Source organism: Rosa chinensis, chromosome 2 (assembly GCF_002994745.2).
Source record: "Rosa chinensis cultivar Old Blush chromosome 2, RchiOBHm-V2, whole genome shotgun sequence".
Lineage (NCBI taxonomy): Eukaryota > Viridiplantae > Streptophyta > Magnoliopsida > Rosales > Rosaceae > Rosa > Rosa chinensis.
The window spans coordinates 71,690,076-71,716,540 of NC_037089.1; the positions used below are offsets into that span (position 1 = coordinate 71,690,076).

General features: G+C 38.3%; 5 protein-coding genes across 7 annotated transcripts; all 5 read right to left on the reverse strand.

Annotated features, from left to right (window-relative positions):
- Positions 1 to 758: 758 nt before the first annotated feature.
- LOC112188927 (F-box protein CPR1) lies at positions 759 to 2,658 on the reverse strand. Of its 2 annotated transcripts, none has more exons than XM_040514694.1 (2): positions 1,727 to 2,658; positions 759 to 1,071 (listed from the first exon to the last, which is right to left on the reverse strand). In XM_040514694.1, exon 1 carries the CDS (start codon positions 2,645 to 2,647, stop codon positions 1,739 to 1,741), a length of 909 nt encoding a protein of 302 aa, XP_040370628.1. In that variant the 5' UTR covers positions 2,648 to 2,658; the 3' UTR covers positions 759 to 1,071; positions 1,727 to 1,738. The 2 variants fall into 2 exon arrangements, with proteins under 2 accessions (XP_040370628.1, XP_040370627.1); XM_040514693.1 differs by having other exon boundaries at positions 762 to 1,079.
- A 7,565-nt stretch (positions 2,659 to 10,223) lies between these two features.
- On the reverse strand, positions 10,224 to 13,285 carry LOC112184927 (F-box/kelch-repeat protein At3g06240). 2 transcript variants are annotated; one of them, XM_040513513.1, is made up of 2 exons: positions 11,812 to 13,278; positions 10,224 to 10,550 (listed from the first exon to the last, which is right to left on the reverse strand). In XM_040513513.1, exons 1-2 carry the CDS (start codon positions 12,991 to 12,993, stop codon positions 10,542 to 10,544), a joined length of 1,191 nt encoding a protein of 396 aa, XP_040369447.1. In that variant the 5' UTR covers positions 12,994 to 13,278; the 3' UTR covers positions 10,224 to 10,541. The 2 variants fall into 2 exon arrangements, with proteins under 2 accessions (XP_040369447.1, XP_040369445.1); XM_040513511.1 differs by lacking the exon at positions 10,224 to 10,550 and adding an exon at positions 10,576 to 11,119 and having other exon boundaries at positions 11,728 to 13,285.
- Positions 13,286 to 14,080: 795 nt separating this feature from the next.
- LOC112190563 (F-box/kelch-repeat protein At3g06240) lies at positions 14,081 to 15,670 on the reverse strand. The gene has a single exon (XM_024330003.2). The coding sequence runs from the start codon at positions 15,417 to 15,419 to the stop codon at positions 14,262 to 14,264; it is 1,158 nt and encodes a 385-aa protein (XP_024185771.1). The 5' UTR covers positions 15,420 to 15,670; the 3' UTR covers positions 14,081 to 14,261.
- A 2,395-nt stretch (positions 15,671 to 18,065) lies between these two features.
- LOC112189729 (F-box/kelch-repeat protein At3g23880) lies at positions 18,066 to 19,962 on the reverse strand. Its single transcript, XM_024329079.2, has 2 exons — positions 19,823 to 19,962; positions 18,066 to 19,732 (listed from the first exon to the last, which is right to left on the reverse strand). Exon 2 carries the CDS (start codon positions 19,695 to 19,697, stop codon positions 18,483 to 18,485), a length of 1,215 nt encoding a protein of 404 aa, XP_024184847.1. The 5' UTR covers positions 19,698 to 19,732; positions 19,823 to 19,962; the 3' UTR covers positions 18,066 to 18,482.
- A 1,954-nt stretch (positions 19,963 to 21,916) lies between these two features.
- Positions 21,917 to 23,540, reverse strand: LOC112187985 (F-box/kelch-repeat protein At3g23880). The gene has a single exon (XM_024326973.2). The coding sequence runs from the start codon at positions 23,457 to 23,459 to the stop codon at positions 22,266 to 22,268; it is 1,194 nt and encodes a 397-aa protein (XP_024182741.1). The 5' UTR covers positions 23,460 to 23,540; the 3' UTR covers positions 21,917 to 22,265.
- Between the last annotated feature and the right edge of the window lie 2,925 nt (positions 23,541 to 26,465).

Consider the following 26,465-nt stretch of genomic DNA (forward strand, 5'->3'; position numbering starts at 1 on the left):
TTGCAAATTAGAGTCACAAATATGGTGCAAATGAGAGTTTGGGCCACAACTTTAGTGAAACTCAAGCGTTCGAGGGACTTAGGCAACTTTTGTTAGCAATTTTTTATGGTCTTGTTTTGTTTACTACATAGTTATCCATATTATTTTGCACTTGTCCGCATCGCAAGAAAGATTTTAGGTCAAACTTCTAATAATCCTCCGGCCTTTAATGTGACGAATAGGCTAGTAATAAAGGTTGGGGTCAAGTGATTTGAACGTTTAACGCACTCCTTCGCTTCTAGCTGGTCAATGTTATGTTAGTAGAGAATACACTTGCAGTATATGGCTATGGGTTGGTATAATTTGGTCCTACGCGATAAATCTGAACTGAATATGAAGGAAGTTGAGATGTTCAATATTGCAGAGAACAATGTCACAAGACCGATTAGTTTAGTACCTAATTAGTAGAATGCAAGTATGTTGTACCTAGAATTTCGTGGTAAGATGGCTTGGATTTCATAATAAGACGGTAGAGATTCAATCAATATCCTTTTCAGCTACTCAAATTAATTTTCAATACCAAATGAAAAAATGAGTTATCATTCAGTCCCGAGTACCAGTTCTTAATCCAAATGATGATTTATTTTTTTTTTGGCAAATCTTATTGCTCTTTCTTAACAGTGGTAAGTTTCTTTTGTCCTGCCTAAACGAGTTTCATACGTAATAAGTACTTTTTGATTGGATGACAAGAGCTAACATTTTGATATTTGATAGATATAAGAAATAACTTTAATAGGTTTACAAAGACGAGATATTTCATTCTTAGTATAATACACACACACACACACACATATATATATATATATATACATATATATATATATATAAACATACAAACAACAGTGCATCCAGTTTCTACATAAGCAATTGACTTTTTGGATCTCCCAATTTGTTTCCAAGTGGAGAAGAAACATTACAAATACCTCTCCTCCCTCAAAATGATGCCCACCCTGAATTACAACCAGGTTGCTTCTACAAAATCACTTTTGCCTCCCTATTTCCTTGAGAACTACAGCAACGCTACTAGCTCACCTACAAATCTGACAAATTATGAGTTATAAGTTGAATTACAAGCATTTCACTCATTCAGAAAAGAAAGCAGTTATCCAATAAAATATATGTCCTCTCGACCTAATAGACCGACACCACTGAAATGAAAAGGAAGAACAATTCTAGAAATGATAGTATAATTGGAAAAAAATGGTGAAGCAGATGATCAGTCTACTGTGTTCAGTCACTGGACGTAATGCTGGAACCTGGAGTCTGCCTTGTACAAGGCTAAACTGTGACAAAACTTATAACAGTATTTAAACAGAACAAGTACTGAAAGAGGTAAAACTCGCATATAACTTCTGAAAGACATTAAAACAACACTTGTGCGGCATACAAAGAATAACATAACTGATACTTGTAGCTGTGTGCCATATATTAACAAGATTTGGCAAATCAGATTCCCAATATTTACGGTGACATTTGAATCAAATACGGTGACATTTCATGCTTAACTTGGTTTTCCAATAAAATTACCGAGGATAAAAGTTGCACCCAATATGGATGAAAGCTGAAGAAAGTGGATATATTACAAAATAGCAAACTTTGCCAAATGTATGACACAAAGTAGTACTGACAACTGCACAGGGTAACCACACTACTAAAATTCTAATGATAATGGATAAAGAAGACTCACATTGTTGGTTTTTTATGTGTGGACGTCTGGTGAAACTAATGTCTCTCGGTAAATGACTGTTCTAAACTCCAAGTTCTTCGCGACCTCAACAACATGCTTGAATTCCTTCTCCTTTAGATTAGATAATACCATGAGGTGTTGACCCCCACCAATCTCGTCAATAAAAACTACACCATTCTCTAAAATGCACAGAGGCGTGAAATAACATCTACAATCATCATAATGCGATGCATACTTCTCCAAAGAAAATTGTAAGACTTCAGTCCAGGATTCCTGGACCCCATATTCTTTCATCATCCATATGTTGAAAGTGTTAGTTCCAGTTGGACAAGCAAGTACACAGAGGCAATTTTCATGAATCAAGAGATCAAAAAACCAGTCATCATAGGGTAATGGAATCGTCTTCTGAAATTTCTCCGCCTCTAAATCAAAAGACAAAATTCTTGAGCCCCCTTCAGGTAGATTACATAGCCAATGCAGAGCTCTGTTTAAGAAGAACCCCCGCCGCATTACTAATGTAACATAATCAATGTCTTCGACAGTCCTCCATGAACCTGTTTTCAGTGAAAAGATGTGAATCATGATTTTCTTAGCAAGATAATCAGAGAACCCCCGTATCACCTTGTAGTCGTCACTAGCAGAATCATACCCGATTCCATTAAAAACGTAGCTAAACTCGGAGTTTATAACTCGAGGAGGTTTTGGTAAAACCTTGAAGTCTCTAGTACAAGGGTTCCATAACACAATGGCCTCGCGGTCAACTTCTACACATACCAAGCCATTGCAAGAACCCACAACAACTCTATAACCGTAATCAGGAATAGATTTCGTTACCGGAAAATTCAGCTGAGTGACTGCAAACTGACCACCAGCACCATGAACATCAACCTTCATACTTTCCAAGGCTTCATAGTCCTCCATACTTTTCAAGGCTTCATAGTCCAAGGCCAAGGGAGGATCCAGCATGAAAAATGAGCCTGTGAGCGCTCTCGGTGATGCCTTTCTCTCCGTAGCTGAGGTGTTTCTTTACAAAATACGAATCAGAGATCAAAGCACGCCATGACTTGCAGACGCACCGGAATCGCATCAAGGATTTGACCGGAAGCCTTGCTAGGATCTCCGCAATCACATCTTCCTCGTAGTCGCCGAAGTCGGTATGAACTCGCCTAAGCACGACATCGCCGTCCCCCATTGTAATGACTCTCTCGCCCCCAAATTGACCGAAAGATACCTAGATTGTACAAAACTGCTGCTAAACTGTTTAAAGTATCGAAACTTACAAATTCGGTTGCTTCAGCGTTCACCTGAAACCTAGCCGGAGTGAGATTTCCAGTAGCGTTCGTGCTCTCGCTCCTTTTCCCTTATGAGTGAGTGAGGGTTTGTTGGCTGCTGTGATAGTTCCCTTACCGCGTGGGCTGGATTTATGATCTCTTTCTATCTGTGTTAGTTCGCTTATCGCGTGGGCTTCGAATGATAGTGAAAAGTTTTGAGTTTGTGAGTCCGGTTCCGCCAAATATAAAGGAAAAATGTACGAACAGTGTCCGGAGAATCTGAGGACTGTCAAAATGATACCTGAACTTTTAAACATATCAATGTGACACCTGAACTTATATTTTCTCGTCGACGTAGTACCTACATCAACTTTCAGTCACGACACAGTTAAATTTACCACGTGTGAGGCACGTGACATATAAAATGAGGGTAAAAAGACTAATTTGCCCTATAACTAACATTTAAAATACACAAACAGTGTCTGGAGACTCTTAGGACTGTCAAAATGATACCTGAACTTTCAAACGTATCAATGTGATACCTGGACTTACATTTTCTTGTCAATGTAGTACCTACATCAACTTTCTGTCACGACACCGTTAAATTTACCACGTGTGAGGCACGTGACATACAAAATGAAGGTAAAAAGACTGATTTTCCCTATAACTGAAATTTTAAATATTTTTTTTGGTAAAAACATTTTTAATATATTTTTTTTGTTAAAAGACTTATTTACCTTTAATTTTTTTAATTAATTTTTTTCACCCCTCCACCTCTTGTCTTCTTCCTCTCCCCTCAATCAACCACTCTCTAAAAAGACTGGTTGTCCTCTCCAATTCCTCCTGCAACAACACCTCAGTACTCCTCGATTTCAGGCACACAACGCTGACTCTGTTGACCTCGACAAAAGGATCGGCGGCGTACTTCATCACCGATTTCAAATCTTTGACAAGCGAGGCTTCAAGAAGACTATGTCCTTCACTTTGGAGTACGAAATTGAAATTGAAATTGGGATTGAGATTGGGATTGGGATTTGGATTTAGATTTGGATTTGGATTGGGTTCTCTGGAAACTTCGATGGTACTCAAAGCAGGACTTGAGATCGAGGAAGGAGGAGGGCAGAGAGATCATCTATATCATTATTTGCTGGTGTTTTTGTTGTAGTTAATAACTTGATATTAATGGATTTTGAGTTCGAGTTTTGGTGGAGGTGTGGGTGTGGGTGGTGACGAAAAATGAAATTCAGGGTTTCTGCAACGTCTTCTTGGTTCTTCTTCTTCATTGCCCATTTCACAACAGGTCTGCATTGATGTTGTTAAGGCGATTTCAAAGGAGGAATGAAATTTTGTGTTAATTGGATCTGATACATCTGTGATTGTTTTGGTTGTTTTGCAATCCAAGTCTTCGTGCTTTCTCTGTTGGACTTGGAGGTGTTGAAGAGGCCATTGACCTCGCGGCGAAAGCTGATAAGGCATCGGGTCTTCTCCTAGATCCAATGCTCGACCCGCTTCTTCGGGGCGCGGACCTCGTGGTCCTCACCGCAGCTGCTGGTGTTGCCACCAATTAAGGCAGACTTGGGAGTTGAATAAGGTTGAATGATTTTGTAGAAACAAGTTGGACTTTGTTTTGTGTTTTAGAAGTGAATCAAACAAGGGAGAAGCTTTGATAAAAAAACTATTTCTCATTCTTTTTGTTCTTGGAGTTCCCATATCTTTCATTTCTCTTTCAAAATGGGTTTGTTGAGTTTAAGAAGATGAACAAGAATGGGTTCAAGAACATGAACAATTGAGATTTCTTTTGTTTTTTTTTTTTTTGGCCTTTTTGCTGGGTTTGAGAAGATGAACATGAAGAAATGTTAGGTTCATAGTTATCGGATTGAGATTTTTTTTTGTTGTTGTTGAGAATATATTGGATTGATCTTGGTTAATAGAAAAAGCAAAAAAAAATTCATCTTTTATTTTCAATATAATAAATTATTTTGTTTTTATTTTCAATTTTAAATTGATTCATTTAGGATTTGATGGAGTGGAAAAGTCTTTTTTGCCCTCATTTTTGGCCTCACATGCATAAGACTTGACTCGAACTGACGGAGTCGTGACGGAAAGTTGATGTATGTACTACGTTGACAAGAAAATATAAGTCTAGGTATCACATTGATACGTTTGAAAGTTCATGTATCATTTTGATAGTCCTCAGAGTCTCCAGACACTGTTCATGCATTTTTTCTTTTAGGATTTGATGGAGTGGAAAAGTCTTTTTTGCCCTCATTTTCGGCCTTACATGCGTCACACGTGACTCAAACTGACGGAGTCACATGCATCACATGCATCAGACTTGACTCGAACTAACGGAGTCGTGACGGAAAGTTGATGTAGATACTACGTTGAGAAGAAAATATAAGTCCAAGTATCACATTGATACGTTTGAAAGTTCAGGTATCATTTTGACAGTTCTCAGAGTCTCCAGACACTGTTCGTGCATTTTTCCCCAAATATAATTAAGGAAGACTTTGATTGTTTCCATTTGTATTACATATTCCTATTTGGTAATAGTTTCTCTGTCTATTGAAAAAAGATTTTGTAAATTGGAGTCACAGATATGGTGCAAGTGAGAGTTTGGGCGAGAGCTTTAGTGAAACTCAAGTGTTCGAACTTATCCACTTCCGCAAAAAACTATGCTCAATCACTTTTGAATATAAATTCAACAGTTGAAAACAAAATAACATAACTTGAAAATAATTATTTCCACTATTGAATTTACATCTAAGGGTGGTTAAGCATAATTTTCTGGGTTTTTTTTTTCACCACCAGCGTATTTACACCCAAACTCACAATGTTATCAACATCATACATTGACTCATTTTTTCTCATCAACGTCGTACCCACGTTAATTTTTTGTCACTGAGCAGTTAAAATGAAGCACATATCACGAATGTGACTTGATTTTTTTTTTTTTTGAATAAAGGGTTGGTGTGCCTGCCCTCAAGCCTTGATTAATGAAATCGTCGAATACAAGGGAGGGACAATGAGCCTAAACCCCTGATTACAATAGGCACCTAGAGTAAAATTGTCAAAAGTGAAATTGTCTTATTATACCTTTTCTTTTTCTTAAAAAAAAAAATGAAAAATCTCTTTAGATTTATTCCAGGATCACGTGGATACAATTTTAGATAAAATCTAGAGAACAAATTGTTGATTTACACTTTTTTGGATTTGCGCCTAACTTTAGATTTGTCTCATCAGCAAGACAAATCTGAAGAACAAAGCATTTATCTGCTGGAGATTTGTTCTTCCCCATTCTTCAGATTTGATTCAAGATTAGGATGGGGAAAAAAAAAACTGAACCTTTCTCTTTTTCTCTTTCTGGGTGATCTTTTCTTCAAAAGGGAAAATGATCATTTACCCAATTTTAGGCTAAAAATTGCCCACTTGCTCCACCAACTGTTTTTTAGCCCCATTTATCCAAAACACTCTAAGGGATTATTTCCCCTTTACCCAATTAATTCTTTTTTTTTTTTTTTTGAGACTTTTTTGCCCTCTCCTTCTTTCTCACTTAGAGAGAGAAGTCACCTTCCACCTTGCTGTGCTCCGGTGACCAGTGACCGGCGCGATCTCCGGCGACCGGTGACCGGACTCCGGTGAAAGGTGACCGGATTCCGGCGACCAATTACTGGATTCCGGGAACCGGTAACTGAAATCCGGTCACCGATGACTGGAATCCGGAATCCGGAATCCAGCAATTATTGCCCCCCAGTAATCATATTACTACCCCCTAGTAATCATATTACTGCCTCCCAAAAATCATATTATTGCCGTCCAGTGAATTGTATGAACTCCCAAAACCAAAATGAATACACTACAGGCACAATTGATCAATTTATAATCATATTATTGGCTCCCAATAATTATATTAGTGCCTCCCAATAATCATATTATTGCCCCCCAATACAAAGTCCAATGTCTCTACTGCCTCCCAATAGACCATCAAAAATGCACCATTTTGTAGGATTCACAGATAATTTGACTTTAATACACTGAAAACAACATGTAACTTATCAAAACACCACACTATAGTGATCCATGTCCCTCGTATCAAAGTCTACTGGGGGCCAATAATGTGTCTACTGCCCCCCAGTAGACCATTAAACAAACCCCACAGTTACATTGCAATCTCAGGATACCGGAAAAAAATTTAAAAAAATCTCATTATACCAAAAAAACAAAAAAAAAAAACATCTGGGCACCCAGGAATTGATCTGGGCACCCACCAGACTGTGAGCAGTCGTCGGAGCGTGTTTCACGTTGGAGCGGAGTCGATTCGGCTTGGGTTCGGAGTCGGATCGGAGTTGGGGGCTGAGTTGTGGCTGTGGGCTTTGGATCTGTGGATCTGTGGTTTGGTTGTTGGTGACGCCGGAGGTGGATCGATCGAGGTTGGCCTGAAGCTGAAAGTGGGGTGCCGGAACAGCCATGGCAGTAAGAGAGAGAGAGAGAGTCTGGTTCGGTGACGGTGTCGTTTTCAGTAGGTTTCAGCTCTGAATTTTCAGCTCAGGACTCGAACTCGGAATCGAAACCAGTCGAGGACGACGCTGGAGGAGGAAAGTGAGCGGCGGTCATCACTTTCAACACGCCGAGAGAATCGGAGACGGAAGACGACGGCGACCGGTCCTCGTTGCGGCAATCGGAGCCGGTGGGATCGCCGGTTGCTTGGGCCTCGCCGATAAAGGTAGCAAGTAAGAAAGGGATTTGCAGCAGGTGATCTGCAGACATGAAGAGAGATAGATAGAGAGAGAGAGAGAGAGAGAGAGAGAGCAAAGCCGGAGGTGGGGCGCGGCAGAGAGAGAGTGTGTGAGAGAGAGTCTGAGAGGATAGAGTTGAATAGGGGCAAAACTGTCACTATAGGTTAGATTGGGTAAATGAGGTCAAAAAACTCTTGGTGGAGTAAGTGGGCAATTTTTGGGCTGAAATGGGGTAAGTGGTCACGATCCCTTCTTCAAAATCCATTTCCTCACTCCATCTCCCTTCCAATTTTTTTGCTTCTATCAACTGTTCTTCCTGAATCCAAGTCCAACTTGAGCTTCAAAAATTCCAAATACATTCAAAAGGTGAAGAACACCTAGATTATGGGTGAAAAGTTGGACAACTCAAATTACACTACCACCAAACCCATATCCATCATCAATTAATCCCCATCACCCACCACCAACTAAGTAACCGAACATTCCAATCAATCTTTCCCGATTCCAATTTCCAAATCAAACTATGTCGTGCTTCAGCTGTTGGAGATGAATCACATAAATATGTTGTTTAATCATAATAGAAAGTTCAATTGTGATTACAAGAAACAGATTAATCCTCAATAACTAAAAGCTATTTGTAAATAACTATATGCATGTATGATAAGGATCGCAATAATGTTTCTAAAACCTGTAGAAGCTGAAAGCCTTAATTCTTTGATTCTGAAAGCTCCAGAGTACGACAAATATGATTCATAGAACGTGGACGGTTAGAAGTGGGAGGGCAGACTGTGAGAGCTGTAAATCTGTAATTGTGAACTAGGTTACTGGGTTAGACACTGTTCATTGCTTTTTTATACTTGTTTTCACCCTTTAGGTCTGGGTCACTGGGCAGTTTCCAAACTGACCTGAGTCATTATGGGGTCACTCTTTAGAACTGAGCTAGAGTGACCTAGGTAAGTTTAGAAATTGACCCAGTGACCCAGACCCAACGGATGCAAACAAACATAAAAAAAACATTTTACAATGTCTGACCCAATGACCTAATGACCCTAACTCAGTGACCCAACGGGTGAACTTTCTTTAATAGTATAAAGAAGATGTCCACTTGGTGGTCGTTGAGAGCTTCAATTACATCCATAATGCAATCATTCAATGGCGCTGCCGCATGATTCCTAGCTCATAACTTTAATGGGCTATAAAAACATAAACATGCTCGAGGTCCATTTCTTTAGTTTAGGAGGAAGATGTCGAGAGGAGGAGAGTGTAGAGGAAGAAGACGAGAGGTGGAGAGAGTCAAAAATAAAATAAAAGATAAATAGGTTATTTATTATTTAAAATAGGTAAAATTTCAGATATAGGGCAAATTAGTTTGTTTACCTTCATTTTGTACCTCAAGTGCATCACATATGGTAAAGTTAACTTTTCAGTGATGGAAAATGAACGGAGGTACGGTCTTTGATAAGAAAAAATGAGTCCTCGTATCATGTTGATAACATTGCAAGTTCGAGTATAATTCTGAAAGTCCTCTAAATGTCTCAACACTGTTGGTGAAAAAAAAATGAAAAAAAAACCTTTATTTTCTTAGTCAATTACTAATTAGGTGAACATGCTCGTTTAAAATTTCTAATAAACCTTCAACCTTTAATGTGAAGAATAGGTTAGTAAAGATTGGGGTCAAGTGATTTGAACGTGAAACGTACTCAGTTCAATATTGTGAAGAACAATGTCACTGGATCAATGAGTTTGGTTTCTAGTCTTTTCGGTCACTCTTAGCTTCTAGCTAGTAAAGTTATGTTCGTAGAGAATACACTGCAGTATATGGCCATGAAGTGCTATAAATTGGAACTACGTCGCAAGAAATCTGAACTGAATATGAAGTTGAGATGTTCAATATTGCAGAGATCAGCGTTACAACCGATTAGTTTAGTGACTGATTAGTAGAATACAAGTATCTTGTAGCTATAATATCGTGATAAGATGGCTTGGATTTCATAATAAGATGGTAGAGATTCAACCAACATCCTTTTAGCTACTCAATTAATATTCAATACCAAATAGCGAACATGTGGAGGCAATTGCAGGTAGGGCTGCAGTGAGTTTTGCGCAGACCCAAGGTTGGTTTTCTATTATTTTTGAAACTGATTCTTTGGTTCTTGCGAATGCAACAAAGCAGGTAGTCATTCCCCATACGTTTGCACTTGGGCGTGTGTATGATGACATCATAGAGGGATTAGCGTTAATGGAGGTTCTATGTTTAGCCGTGTTTACCGTCAAGCCAATGAAGTGGCTCATAATTTAGCTAAGTCTGCTTTAAATTCTACAAGTTCTAGTTCACGGGGATTACTTCCTCCTGATTTCATTGTTGCTTGTTTATCAAGCGATGTGTAACCTTGAGTGGTCTTCTTCTTCTTCTTCTTCTCTTTTGGCAAATCTAATTGCTCTTTCATTAGAGTGGTGAATTTCTTTTGTCCTGGCAAACGGAGTCCCATACGTAACAAGTACTTTCTGATTGGATGACATGAGCTAACATTTCAACATATGATAGTCATAAGAAATAACCTTAATAGGTTTACATAGACAGATATTTCATTCGTAGTACAATATCTACAAACACTACAAACAACACTGCATCCACTTTCTACATAAGCAAATGACTTTTTGGATCTCCCAACATGTTTCCAAGTGAAGGTAGAAACATTACACATACCTCTCCCCCCTCAAAATGAGGCCACCTTGAATTACAACCAGGCTGCTTCTACAAAAGCACTTTTGCTTCCCTATTTCCTTGAGAACTATAGCAACGAGCTACTAGCTCACCTACAAATCCAACAAGTGAGTTATAAGTTGAATTACAAGCATTTCACTCATTCACAATGGAAAGCAGTAAAATAACATATGTCCTCTGAATCTAATAACCCAATAACATTCAAATGAAAAAGGAATTCAAGAAATGATAGTATAATTGGAATAAAATGGAAAACAGATCATTAGTCTAGTGTGTTAGTCACTGGACATAATGCTGGAACCTGGAGTCTGCCACGTACATGGCTAAACTGTGACAAAACTTATAACAGTATTTAAACAGAAAAGGTACTAAAAGAGGTAAAACTCAGTCTCACACATAACTTTCTGAAGTAAAACAGTGAATTCTCTCCTTTTAACAACACTTGCACGAATGCACGGCATACAAAGAATAACATAATTGATACTTGTAGCTGTGCCATCTATTAAAGATTTGGCAAATCAGATTCTCCATATTTATGCGTTTGAATCAAATATGGTGACATGTCATGCTTAACTTGGTTTTCCAATAAAATTACCGTGGAGAAAAGTTGCACCCGATATGGATGAAAACTGAAGAAAGTGGATACGTTACAAAATAGTAACGTATTATAGAGAAGCAACTCCAACAGCTTCCCTATAATTTTTGTATTATAGAGAAGCAAAAGTCAAACCTTTAATCTATTTTTCTTCTCCAACTCCAACAGATTCCCCAGTTTACAGTAATCTATAAAATCTCCATATTCTTCTTTAAAATTTTGGAGTTTGCTGTAAATATAGGGAATTTGGTTTTCTCTCTCCTCACTTTCCCTAAAATAGAGATAGTTAGAGCAACTCCAACAGCTTCCCTATAATTTTTGTATTATAGAGAAGCAAAAGTCAAATCTTTAGCCTATTTTTCTTCTCCAACTCCAACAGATTCCCTAGTTTACAGTAATCTATAAAATCTCCATATTCTTCTTTAAAATTTTGGAGTTTGCTGTAAATATAGGGAATTTGGTTTTCTCTCTCCTCACTTTCTCTAAAATAGAGATAATTATAGGGAATCTGTTGGACCAAAAGAGGCTTATTTTTCCCTAAAATAGAGAAAAATCAAAATATAGGGAATCTGTTGGAGTTGCTCTTATAGGGAATCTGTTGGAGCAAAAGAGGCTAATTTTTCTCTAAAATAGAGAAAAATCAAAATATAGGGAATCTGTTGGAGATGCTCTAAAACCCAAAAGCAAACTTTGCCAAATGTATGACAGGGTAACCACACTACTAAAATTCTAACAGTTAGTGGATAAAGAAGACTCACATTGTTGGTTTTGTATGTGTGGACATCTGGCGAAACTAATGTCTCTCGGTAAATGACCGTTCTAATGTCCAAGCTCGTCGCGACCTCAACAACATGCTTGAATGTCTTCTCCTTTAGATTAGATAATACCAAGAGGTCTTCACACATACCCATCTCGTCAATCAAAACTACACCATTCTCTAACATGCACACAGGCCTGAAATATTTTGTATTATCATCAAAATACCCAGCATAAATCTTCTCGTCAAACAAAGAAAATTGTAAGACTTCAGTCCATGATTCCTTGACCCCATATTCTTTCATCATCCATATGTTGAAATTGTTGGTCCCAGTTGGGCAAGTAAGTACACAGAGACAATTTTTATGAATCAAGGGATCACGAAACCAGTCATCATAGGGTAATGGAATCGTCTTCTGAAATTTCTCCGCCCCTAAATCAAAAGACAAAATTCTTGAGCCCCCTTCAGGTAGACAATATAACCAATGCAGAGCTCCATTTAAGAACAACCCCTTCCCCATTATAAATCCAACATAATCAATGTCTTCGACAGTCCTCCATGAACCTGTTTTCAGTGAAAAGATGTGAATCATGATTTTCTTAGCAAAATCAGTGAACCCCCGTATCACCTTGTAGTCGTCACTAGCAGAATCATATCCGAATCCATAAAAGCAGTAGCTAAACTTGGAGTTTATAACTCGAGGAGGTTTTGGTAAAACCTTGGAGTCTCTAGTACTAGGGTTCCATAACATAATGGCCCCCAAGTCAAGTTCTACGCATACCAAGCCATTGCAAGAACCAACAAGAATTCTATGACGGGAATAAGTGATAGTTTTTGTTACCGGACAATCCAGCTGAGTGACTGCAAACTGACCACCCGCAGCGCCATCGCCATCATCATCATCCTTCGTATTTTCCAAGGCTAGGATTTCCAACGGCGAGACATCATCCAACATGAAAATGATGAGCCTGTGAGTGCGCTCGGTAATGCCTCTCTCTCCGTAGCTGAGGTGTTTCTTTACAAAATAGGAATCGGAGATCAAAGCACGCCACGACTTGCAGACGCACCGGAATCGAATCAAGGATTTGACCGGTAGCCTTGCGAGGATATCCGCAATCACACCTTCCTCATAGTCGCCCAAGTTGGTATGAGCTCGCTTAAGCACGACATCGACCTCCCCCATTGTAATGACTCTCTCGCGCCCAAATTGACTGAAAGAAACCCTAGATTGTACAAAACTGCTGCTAAACTATTTTAAGTATCGAAAATTACAAATTCGGTCGCCCCAGCGTTCACCGGAACCGTAGCCGGAGTGAGATTTCCGGTAGCGTTTGTGGTCTTGCTCCTTTCCCCTTTTGCGTCTTCAGGTTGCTCTGAGTGAGGGTTTGTTGGCTGCTACCGTTCGAGTGTTGGAAACTTTGGAAACTTACTAGGGCCTTCCCCTTATCGTGTGGGCTGGATTTATGATCTCTTTCTATTTGGGCCTGTGTTTTCGGTGACATGTCTATATTACATTTTTGTGAGAAATTATAGCACAACGTATTATACACGAATAAAAAATATCAAATTGAACAGTCCCGTTCACCTGGTCACTAGCTGACCAGGGATTATATGGTCAGTGACTATCCGATTGAAATCGGACGGTTGACAGTTCTCTAACTTTTTAAAAGATAAAAGCTGTTAACCGTCCGATTTCAATCGGACGGTCACTGACCATATAATCCTTGGTCAGCTAGTGACCAGGGGAACATCTCTGTCAAATTGAAAGCATGAATGATGACATAATGGGAAGAAAGTGACTATTCTCCCAAATAGTAGCAAGTTGTCGTGTCGAGGATTGGCAATGCATTGATCCTTTAGGCGACACATTTTATTGTTGCATCTAGATTCATGAAAGAACCATGTCCAACTCAACACAGAGTTGGGGAAGAGGGAAGAACTTAAAATCTCATCTAAAATTGTTGAGGGAGATGAGATTATAGTTGAATGCCTAGTTATAAATATTGTGCTTGCTGAGAATTCAAGTAAAACATAAAGTTTCTTTGTAAAGCCCATAAAGTAGCTCGAATTGCAAAATGAGATGTCATGTTTTGCTTGTTTATTCAATCTTGACTAAAAAGATAGTTCAATGACTGAATGGAGGTAGCTCAGGCCTTCTTCACAACATAAGACCAGGATATCAAATGCGTGCCATGACTGGCGCGCACAAGGAAACCAGGTCATTCTTCACAAAATATTGGTGTGTTTTTGCATTCCAAGACAAGCATAGGTGTGACACCAAGATTTGAAGCTTAATAAACCAGAGAAAGTCACAAAACGGAAAATTTTAGCATCAAGTGCTACCAATCTACAGCACTAGTTACATTCAATCCGCAGAGTTATAGTTGAGCTGGTATTCTGCACATCTTCAGGGATGACAACTACCAGCATGTGGCATACGGCTTCAACATTTCAGACAAACATAGTGAAGGGTGAAACTAAAGATTCTACATAGGTAGCTGTTTCACGCCAAAAATGATCCTCGCGACACTTGAAGATATTCCCAAATGTCTTCTCCTTCTGATTATACAATGTCAAGACTTCCCGATCAAGACTCATCAAAACTTCATCATTCTCAAAAAGGCATAAAGGCTCCAAGCCTAGTACATAATCTCCAGGCAAGACCTCAAAAGGAATACTCATGACTTCAGCCCAAGATTCCTTGATCCCGTACTCCTTCATCACCCACATTTTGTAATCGGACCCATTAGCGGGTTCGAAATACACAGTGAGACAGTTTCTAATAACTGCAATTCCCACAGAAAAATAATGTTGCTCTACAAAACCAGAAGGATATGGAACAGCAACCTCCCGAAACTTCTCCTCCGCTAAATCAAAACACACTATACTTAAAGCAACTAGGCACCGCTGCTCGTTAAACCACTGATGTTGTAACCAATGTAGAGCTCCGTTTACAAAGCTGCCCTGGTCCGATAACACAACATTAGCGACAGTCTCAAGGGTCCTCCAACAGCCAGTCTTTAGTGCAAAGACCTCAATGATCGTTTCCTGAGGACCATCACCTTTACGTGACCTACAATTCCCCCTTACTATCTTGCAATCATCAGCAGCGGAATCATAACCAAATCCATAGAACACTACATAACTCGTATCGAAAGCGGTAGGTTTTGGCAATAACTTGGACTCTCCAGTGCAAGGGTTCCATAACATAAACGTATCGGCGGTATCGCCATAAAATGACAAACATATCAGACCATTGTAAGAACCAACCAAACGTTTCTCCAAGATACGTGAAGTAAATGCGTTAGGTACCTGAATCGGATACTGGAGCTCGCTGCTTGCAACTGTGCCGTCTTCTTCAATCTTCAATAAAGCTCGGTAGTGTATGGAAGTGGCGAGATAGGTTGAGAGAAGGAGGTTCAAGTTGAAGCTGTTTTTGGTGTCGCTGTGGCTCAAGTGCTTCCTGACGAAATAAGGGTCGGAGATGAAAGCACGCCATGTCTTGGATACACAGCGGAATCGGATTAAGGATTTTACGGGTAGCCTCGCCAGTATTTCAACAATGATCTGATCTGAGAGAACTAGCCGACTGCAGAGAGTGACCGACATCTTCCCTTGGTTTTCCTTTGTGGTGATCTCAGGATCCGGACCCCAATTACTTCGCCCTAAATAGTTTCGCTTTTGGCGAACGAACCCCTATCTATTCTTATGTTTGTTAATCTATCTCGTTATTTTGTAATTTTGACTGTTTTACCCCATCGTTTTATATATTCTGTTAGTATTTGCTATTGACTAATCTTAGGTCTCGTTTGGTTCACGGAAGGGAAATCGATTCCCTTGTCTTTCCCGTGGGGAAGGAAAATTAAAGTTCCTGTCAGATTTCATTTCCTGTGTTTGATAAAGCAGGGAAAGCATCCAGGAAAGATCATTTAATTTCCCTTCCGATGTTTGGTTGGTGCAGGAAAGGAAAGTAAAAATATATCAATGTTTCAATAATACCCTTCTATTTTAAAATAAAAACAAACTGAAATGAATTTTCAACACTACCAAGGGTACTCAAGCAATTAATGCTAGGGTATTATTGTCCAAAATTATTGCCATTAATGTTGAGAAATGGGATGGGAAACTCAATCCCATGAAGTTTGAGTGGAATGAGTTTACCCCAAACTTTCCCCTATGTCAGGAAAGCATTTCCGGACTTTGTGGTTACCAAACAAAGGAAAGGAACAACTTTTCTTTCCCAAGTCCTCAAATCCGCGAAACAAACGAGGCCTTAGAGCATCTCCAACAATGATAGTTATATTCATAGCTAAAATAGCTAATAGTGAAATATAACTAGTTAGTTATTGAGTTATGCTCCAGCAGAATACTTAAATCTCAAGTTAAATTTAGGTTTTAGTTAAATTTTCTCTCATCCTAGCTAAATATAGCTAGAGAATTTAGCAAAAGTTAGATTTAACTTTTGTTTAGGTATTCTGCTGGAGTAGAATTTTAGCCTAAAATGAGCTAAATATTAAATTTATTTTAAAATAAGCAGTCTGTTAGAGATGCTCTTATGTGCTAGGCATGTTAGTAACTCGGCGTAGTTTTCGTATTTTCCATCCAGATGAATGCATTACTCAGACATGTTTTTGGAATGCATTATCGATGAACTTGAAGTATAAATTTATCACGTTGGGATGAAAAGTAAGAAAATTGTGCCTTCTTGCCCTGATAAAATCATATGGGATTATGCTGTGGAGTGGGAAAATGCCATTTACAAGACTAGTAGTTCCAATATGTACAGTCTTATCAGACTTTTCTGGAAGAGACCTCCTGAAAATTTTTACAAACTAAATATTGACGGCAGTAGAAATTCTACTTCTGGTAAAATTGGGGCTGGTGGAGTCATCAGAGACCATACTAGGAATTGGGTCATTGGCTTCCAAATCAACTTAGGGGTTGGTGAGATTCTGGAAGCTGAAACCTGGGGTCTATTTTATGGTTTGAAGCTAGCCTCTAGCCTAAACATCTCTAAGCTGGAAATTGAATCTGACTCTGCTGTTCTTGTCCAGTTAGTGCAGCAGCAAAATCTTTTGACTCACCTCATGCAAAATCTTGGATCACTGATTGCTGGATGCAACAACTTTATGGCCACTATGCAAAATGCCCATCTCATGCACATCTTTCGTGAGTGTAATATGATCGCAGATGCTTTAGCTAAGTGCAGTATTGATCATGAGCCTGGCCTCCTCACTTTTATGGATCCTCCTGTCCACGCTACCCAAGCTTTTTTTGATGATCTTGCTATTGTAACTAGAACTAGGAGAACTGTTTCTTCTTAGCATTTTCTTTGTTTTCGTTTGGGCCTTTTAGGTCCCGCTTGTAACCCAAAAAAAAAAAAAGTAAGAAAATTGTCAAATGCAACACGTGTGCAAAACAATCTCTGATAAGGTTTGAGAGATCCATGGTAAGACTTGCGATTAATGTGGTAGATCTGAACTTTCAGAAGGCCAAAATAGGTTTGCAGCACTACTAAGAGCATTTGAATTCCAACTCTAAAACAGCATAACTCTATAAATTCCTCTATTCAAGGACCCTATTCTATTGCAAACACAAAATTAACTGCATCATACTAATTCATAACATGTGAAATTCCACAAATTGATGCAGCTGAACCAAATAGTATGACTAGAATGAATATTCAACTCACTTCTTTGGTAAGCTGACATGAAGTGTGGAGAATGAATACGGTGCAAAATATTAAAAAGTAGCAAGAAGAAGCCACCTCCAAAACAGAAGTCGGATTCAATCCCCAGTTACAGCAATGGTTTCAATTATAAGTTACGACTTTGAAAAAGTAGGTTGAGTCAGAAGATACATGCAGAGCAGGCATCGTAGATCGTCAAATACTCAAATGTGAGCTACCATACACCGCAGAACATTGATGAAGAATGCAGAACCATCAGCGACAGTAAATTCTCTACTAGTTATTTTTGTAGCTAAATTTCTGAGTAAAATGCTTGTTTCTCCCTTTCTAGCCCGGTGTAGATAAACACCAGGGTAGAAGGGGAGCTCCCCCCCCACCACCCACACTGAATTTGGCTTAGAACCAGAGCTCACCCTCTCTTACTAATCTGCAGTATATGGTAGCTCACATTGAAACAAAACGGAAGGAAGGAAAAGTGCATTGTATAGTCGCAGGACAAATAAAGGCACATGGGGTATTGTCTTGTAAATAGCTGTAAACTTACGACACAAGTGAAGTTCAGAGATAAGACATGCCTAGAAATGGTTGTTTAAGCAGAAATAAACAAGGGATTTGACCATACCCGAATTTCCCATAATCAATCTTTGTCAATATATTAATGAAGATTAGGATGTTGCATGTCACATTCTCAAAATTTATGCAGTTGAACCAACTAGTAAGAAGATAGAATATTTAACTTTCCAATGGAATTACTAATCTGCTTAAAAGCATGAAAATAACAAAAGAGCAGGACACCAAGAATTCCCAGCTTAAGAAAGTGGCAAAGTCACAAAACAGAAAATTTTAGCATCAAGTAGTACCAATCTACAACATACTTTTCAAATCAGAAGTAATGGCTCTAAACCAAGCCACTTAAGCTGAAATTCTGCAGGTCTTCAGGATAACTATCAAGATGTGGCATGTGACTTGATCATATAATCATATCAAACAAATGTAGTGAAAGACTCACAGTGTTGGTTTGACAAGTTTGGGGCAGCGCCGATCAATGGTGAAACTAAAGTTTCTATATAAGTAGTTATTTGTCGCCAACCATTCATCACATGAGTCTTGAAGACATTCCTAAATGTATTTTCCTTCGGATTATACAATGCCAAGACTTCCCAATTGATAGTCATCAAAACTTCATCGTTCTCAAACATGAACAAAGGCTGCAACATTCCTAACTCTTGAGGCAAAACCTCAAAAGGAATTCTTATGATTTCAGCCCAAGATTCTTTGACCCCATACTCCTTCATCACCCACATTCTATAATCAAGCCCATCTGGTTCGAAGTACACAGTCAGGCAGTCCCTAATAGCTCCAATTCCCACAGAGAAATAATCCCTCTCTGCATAATTCAGAGGACAGGGGAATGCAATCTCCCGAAATTTCTCCTCCGCTAAATCAAAACACATTATATTAGAAACAATTAAGCCATGTTCTGACGGCTGATGCTTTAACCAATGCAGAGCTCCATTTACAACGCAGCCCTGGCCAATCAACATAACAAAATCAAGTCTCTCAAGGGTCCTCCAAGAACCAGTTTTCAGTGCAAAGACCTCAATCATGGTTTCCTTAAATCCTTCCCCGTTCAGGAAGTGGTAGCGGTGACCACTTCTAGCAAGAGACCTATAACTTCCCACTACTATTTTGCAATCATCGGTGGCGGAATCATAACCGAACCCATAAAACATTGCAGTCCTATACCTACTGAAAAGAGTAGGACTTGGTAATGACTGGAAAACTCTAGTGCAAGGGTTCAATAACACAAAATTGAAATCCAATAACAAACATACCAGGCCATTGCAGGAACCAACGAAAATTTTCAAACAAACAAGTCTGGTATCTACCGGATAGTCAACCTCTCTGCTTGCAACTGGGCCATCATCTTCCTCATTGGAACTAGCGAGGTTGGATAGTGCTGCGTAGTCTATGGCTTGGGGAGGACTGGTTGAGAGAAGGAGCTTCGAGTTGAGGATGTTTTTGGTGTCGTTGTGGGAGAGGTGATTTTTGATGAAATAAGATTCCCAGATCAAGTCCCGCCAGGCCTTGGATACGCACCGGAATCGGACTAAAGATTTAGCCGGCAGCCTCAAGAGGATCTCAACGATGATAGCATTCAACTCGGAGAGAACGAGTTGCTGCTGACGGTCCGCCATTTCAGTTGTGGCCACTTCAGAACCCTGAAAACCATTTCATGGGTTTATATAGCAATTCCCCCCCCCCCCCCCCCCCCCCCCCAAAAAAAAACGATAGTTATTTGGGTCGGGTCGGAATTACAAATTCCCTGAGCCCAGAATTTGTTCCCTTAACGTGATGATTTCTTTTAGGCTTAATGAATCAGATACCCATGGTTTGTCCCCTATTGTCAATTTACACGCCAATTTACCAATTTTATTTCACAACACACTTTTTTTTATCAGTTTTAACCCATAAGGCCATAACACACTAATTTTTTAAAAGTTTGCCTTTTACACACTTTCATTAACTTTCTTTCTGGTTTTACTGTCAAGTTCTCACATTTTCATTATTTATTTATTTTTTATTATCTTTATTTGAATTTGAATTTTTATTTTATGTTTTCTTTTTCGAATCAAAATCCCACTAACTATGAATCTTTATGTTAATTGTTATTTAGCATGTCAAATTGACAAATAATACAAGCGGAATATTTTTAGTCAGGATTTAGAAAGGAGAAGTTTTAAATACACACCCCTAATTACTTAATACACACTCCATACTTAATACACCACCCATTTAATTTCTCATTCTAATATTCTACTAAATATACAACCAAAAGTACCTAAAATATCCTTAATCTCAAAAATCATGAAATATCCTATTATGTGACTATATTAAGGCTACTATTTAATATGATTAGTATATTCTAATATATTGATGTTTTTAAATGACCATATTGATTATTTGTGTTACTTATTCAGAAATCCATAAAGATTTATTATTGTTCCCTTTAAATAAATGCATATAAATAGGTTTTATATTATTTGAGTTCTCATCCACCAAACACCATGTTGATCAAGTATAAAATTATGAGTTGAACATTTAACCACAACTATATCACTAGTTTCTCTCCAATGGTGGAACTACAAAGTTGTCATTAGAGGGGCCAAACAAATTAACAATTATAAAGTTTTTTCACCCGTGATGTTTTATATTAGAAAATAAATAGATTAATTGTATCTCTTAAAAAAAAATGAAATTAACTAAAAAATGGGAGTAAAACGATCCATTTTAAAAACATTTAATACCATTGATTTTGCAATTCTAAATATTATGGCTTCTAACCTCATTTAATTACAATTTATTAAAAAAAAAAATTAGATAGTTTCTAACTTTATTCTTGTACTAAATCAGGAGGCTATGTATAGAAATTTGTTGTGTTTATCTAACTATTTATACATAAATTATTCTATATAAGGAAAATATAACTATTTTTTCTTTCTTTCTAATGCATAGATGTCTGTTTTGGTCATTCAACCTACCTACAAAATCTAATTTGAAATATAAAATAATAGGAATGTGTATTAAGTGATTAGGGGTGTGTATTTAAAATTTCTCTTTAGAAAGTAGTCCAAATAAATCTAAGCTTTTATTATTAGAATTCTTATAATTATTATGATTATTTCTTTAGGATTCTTTAAGGATATTCCTAATTATTCTAGAATTATCTTAGCCCTATATATAGAGCCCTTTGTAGTCTTTTCCTTCATATTGAAGATCAATAAAATTGAAAGCTTTTGCTTCTCTCCACGTTTGTGTGTGATGCAACCTAATCTTAGGTGTGATGCCTAATAACCCTACTGGTATGATGCTAAGGGCCTATCCCTTTCTTCATTTTCCTTTCTCTAAATCCCTTTTCCTTCTACAATCGAAACTGCTGCAAATAAACCCGAGTTCTAGAGTTCTGCTTTATTAGTCCTACATCACAAACTCCCCAAATTATGCAGCTGAACCAAATAGTAGGGTTTAGAAATGGGATCAAATAAATAGATTTGACATAAATCACATAATACTAAATATGCTTCTACGTGGAGGAGGTTAATACATATCAACGCTCTTGAAGACTACTTGCTTGAATTGACATGATTATTGTTAAAAGCCTAGTGTGAGAAGGATAAGCACATCATCTTACCATAGAACAATTAGATGCAAATATTATATGCACCTGCAGTCTGTCTTGTAATAGCTATAAACTTGCAAGATTAAAAGTGAAAACCTAAAAAAAAAACGGAGAGAAAGTTTGGGAAGAAAAAGCAAAGTGATTTTGAATCTAGAGGAATGAGAAAACATAAATGAAGATTACCAGGCCGCATTCCGAAAAGTCATGCAGTTGCAGCAAAAATTAGGGGCAAGTAGAACTTGAAATTTGAGTAGCATTTACGTTAAAAGCGTGATAATAGCCCAACATAAAGAGGCAAAGGCATACCGCATACAAAAGTTTTACCAATGCGAGTCATCTTTACAGAAAAAGTTAGAATTAATCTAAAGAGTACTGATCAGTTTCAGTTTTCACCTCATAAGTAATGACTCGAATACAGACATGCCAACAACCATTGGATTAGAAGATATTGAGTGAGTAGTGGCAAAACCTAAACGTGATATATGACTTCAGCATCTCATACAGAAGGAGCAAAACATAAATGCGGCATACGTCTTCAGCATATCAAACAAAAGGCGTGCAGGGAAGGGGAGTTGCTGTGTTGGTCTCACACGCATGCGCTAGTACTGCCAGTTAATGGTGAAACTAAAGTTTCTATATAAGGAGCAGTACAATCCACGGTATCATGATCGTGCATGACAATCCTATATGTCTTCTCCCTCGGATTATATAATGCCATGGGGCAAGCGCCTGTAACTCCCAGCTGCATCAAAATCTCGCCATTCTCAGAAATGCATGCAATGCATGTATACAGTTCACCTTCATCCAAATCCTCTGGAGGGATGTTTAGGACTTCAGTCCAAGATTCCTTGACTCCATAGTCCTTCATAACCCATATGCTTATATTGCTGTCAACTCCGCCATACATGGTCTGAAACTCTAGAGTTAAGCAATTACAAAGAATTCCAACATCTGGAAATAAACCCTGCCTGTCATTTGCATCGGGAGGATAGGAGAATGGAATCTCATGAAATTTCTCCTCCCCTAAATCAAATGACACTATTCTTGGAGCGATTAACCAACCGTCTTCCTCTTGCGTCAATACCCAATGCAGAGCTTCGTTAACTAAACACCCATGCCAATTCACCTCGAAATACCTGTTGAGCCTTTCAAGCTTCCTCCATGAACCCTTTTTTAGCATAAAGACAACAACAAATTCATATCTAGAGCTACCCACTATTACTTTGTAGTCATCACTGGTTGAATCATAACCGAACCCGAAAAAACATCCGCGGGAGGCATGAACGGGAGGTTGTGGTAGGACCTGGTATTCTCCGGTACAAGGATTCCATATCATAAAGGTAAAGGATTCTTCAGTAACAAAATCAAGTATTAGACATATCAAGCCATTGCAACTGCCAACTATTAAAATTTTAGAAATACAAACCAGTCGATCAAGTACAGGAAAATCAAGCCTTCTGCTTGGAAGAGGACCATCATGGCTCAAACACTTCAATATTGCTTCGTACTCTGCGGATCGGAAAATTTCAGACCTGATAAGGAGAGAGTAGCTGGTACTGATTTTGGTGTTGATGCAGTTGAGGTGTTTTCTGATGAAATAAGGGTCGGAGATCAATGCCCGCCATGCTTTGCACACACAGCGGAATCGGAGCAGGGATTTGGCCGGTAGACGTGAGAGGATGTCGACGATGACACCATCTAAATCAACAGACTCGGAGCTAGGTGCGGTACCGGAGAGAACTACTTGTTTCTGCCGCCGACTGCAGAGAGCGTCCGACATCTTTCCAGTGTTTCAGTTTTGCCTAGTGGCGACTGCAGAGCATTTCCCCCAATTTCAAATGAGCCTGTCGACTGGTGATCAGAGTCATTTTGGGTTGGGTCCAACTCAAACTATTTTACCTAGTCCAACCCAATTACCAAAAAGTGTACATTGTTTTTTTGTCACTATTCCGACAGTGTAAAACTGAAACCGAGATTTTTTTTTTTGGTGTTATTAGAAGAAAACCGAACACTCGATCTAGTCTAGTCTTAATTCGATTCTCAATTCTCTCTCATTATTTGAGCTAACACCAATGGCTTAAAACTGAGATGCTAGTTTTTGAAATATCTAGCTGATTCGGTGTTTGAAAATTAGATAATCGAATTGGTTAGTGCTAAAAAACACTAAATCCATGACATTGGGTCAATCTGATCTTGGTAAGTGAAAAATAATGAGCGTTTTTATTAGAACCTCCAAGTTTTTTTTTGGAACTAGCGATGTTGGATAGTGCTGCGTAGTCTATGGCTTGGGGAGGACTGGTTGAGAGAAGGAGCTTCAAGTTGAGGATGTTTTTGGTGTCGATGTGGGAGAGGTGATTTTTGATGAAATAAGATTCTGAGATCAAGTCCCGCCAGGCCTTGGATACTCACCGGAATCGAACTAAAGATTTAGTGGGCAGCCTCAAGAGGATCTCAATGATGATAACATTCAAGTCATAGGACTCGGATATAACGAGTTGCTGCTGACCGTCCGCCATTTCAGTTGTGGCAACTTCAGAACCCTCAAAACCATTTATTGGGTTTATATAGCAATTTCTACCCAAAAAAAAAAGCATATCATAGTTATTGGGCTCGGGTTGGAAAGAGCCCAGAAACTATTCCCTTAATTGGATGATTTCTTTTAGGCTTAAGGAATCAGATACCCATGATTTTTCCTCTATTGCGCAAAATTGGAAAAATTTGGAAAAGTTATCATGTTATTGAGTAAAATTGATTAGTTTGTATGTAAACATAACAATACAGATAAATTAAGGCCATTAACCCTTTTTTTTTTTTAATTGTGAAAGCATATTTCGTCAAAACAATAAGATTTCATTAATAATTTCCAAAGCCAGATTGGCACGAATAGCGCATACTTAGATATCTTAAAGATTTATATCCAAATTCAGTGACCAAGCATTATAGGACGGAAACAAATGCCTCTCCTTACAACAATTGCTCAACTTGTTCGTCAAACATACTAACCAAAATTCCTACTTATGGCGACTGTTGAGAGTGGCATCCGCAATCGTATATTACTTTTGGCGATTTCAAAACCTAAACCATGTTGATTTTTATACCTTTGCCGCCGCCCAGGAACTAGATGGGACTTTTTATCAGAAGTTGAAGACCTCCGATGATATGAAATGTCTATTTCTTTCTCCAACCGTACCCAACCGCACACTAAATTGTACCCAACTGCCACACTGCCTTCACTCAATGCTGCCAAGAGCACGGTACACTTGTCATCATAATATATTCTTCTTACATTGAATATACGAGGAGTACTAAGCGATCATAATTGGATTGATGAAAATGTGAACATTAGCAAGAAGTTGATGTCAATTCCATCTTTCAAAAAATGTCAGCATAGTAGTAATCGTAATTAATCCCTTTCATTTTTAAAACTTTTTGAACCATTTCACTTATTTTTCAGTTTATATGACATGGAAGTCCCACAAGGGAAGGGAATTTGTTAATGCTAAGCAGACCTTCAAAATAGACATCCTTCTTCGACATCCTAGCTGGCTGAGTTCGTTTTTGAAGCAAAGGCACATCTTGCTCAATTTTCCACTCGATGCAATTTCAAGTGGCCTATGAAGTCTGAACCAACCATGGGACACCCAGATCACACCAAACCTAACCAGAGCTCATTCAATACCTGGATATGATTAACGTCACATAGTAGCTGACCAACTAGCTTACCAACAAATCTGACAATGAGTTATATTTAACTCGTAACTTTATTGAAACGAAGTGGCCGAGGAAAGATCAAGAGTGTTTAACACAGAACAAATTGCTGCAACAGTGACCTGGATTAAGTATTCTTCCGAGAAGAAGGCGGCAATTCTTGGGCAAGTAATAAACAAGTGTGTTATTCCAAGTATCATCTAAAAATTATACACAGACAAAGTGGAGACATAAAAATAGTTCATATATGAAGTATGACTTTGAGAGACAGGTATCAATCGCATCAAAACAGAAGAAGGTGTAAGAGATACATGGTAAAGGTCCCAATTATATTCAGTAGAAATCAAGTAACAGAGACCAAAACTTTTTTTGAACAAACGACTCTAGATCTTGAATAAGGAAATGAACCGAAACGATTGTGCCAGGAAACTATGTAGCTTCAATATTCTAGATTTCTAACATAAGATATGGCCACCACAATCAATGGTCAATTGCAGGAACAGAAAACTAGTATCAGAACCTAGTTTAATTAGCAGGCATGACCCAAGATTCTTCCATGAAGCTCAGAGTATCTACTGCATATAGTATTCCAGGTGCAAAAGACTAGCGACATAACCTGTGAACGAAATCCTAGGAAATCACAATCAAACTTTTGACTTTACTAAGAGCATTTAAATTCCAATTTTCCAACTGTAGACAGCATCAAAATCAAAAGACAGCTTAAATATGTATAATCCATGTCAAACTTCTAAAGTAGAAATGTGTCTATTCATCACAGTATGCACTTGCAAACACAATATAACTAAATCATGCTTATGAAAATTTTAGCATGTCAATCTCCCCAATTTATGCAGCCAAACCAGATAGTAGAGTTTAGAAACGGGATCAAATAAATAGATTTGACATAATACTAAATATGCTTCTATGTGGAGGACGTTAATCTTGAAGACTACCTGCTTTGTTAAAAACATAGTGTGAAAAGGATAAGCACAGCATCTTACCATATAATTAGATGCAAATATTATATGCACCTGCAGTCTGTCTTGTAATAGCTATAAACTTGCAAGATTAAAAGTGA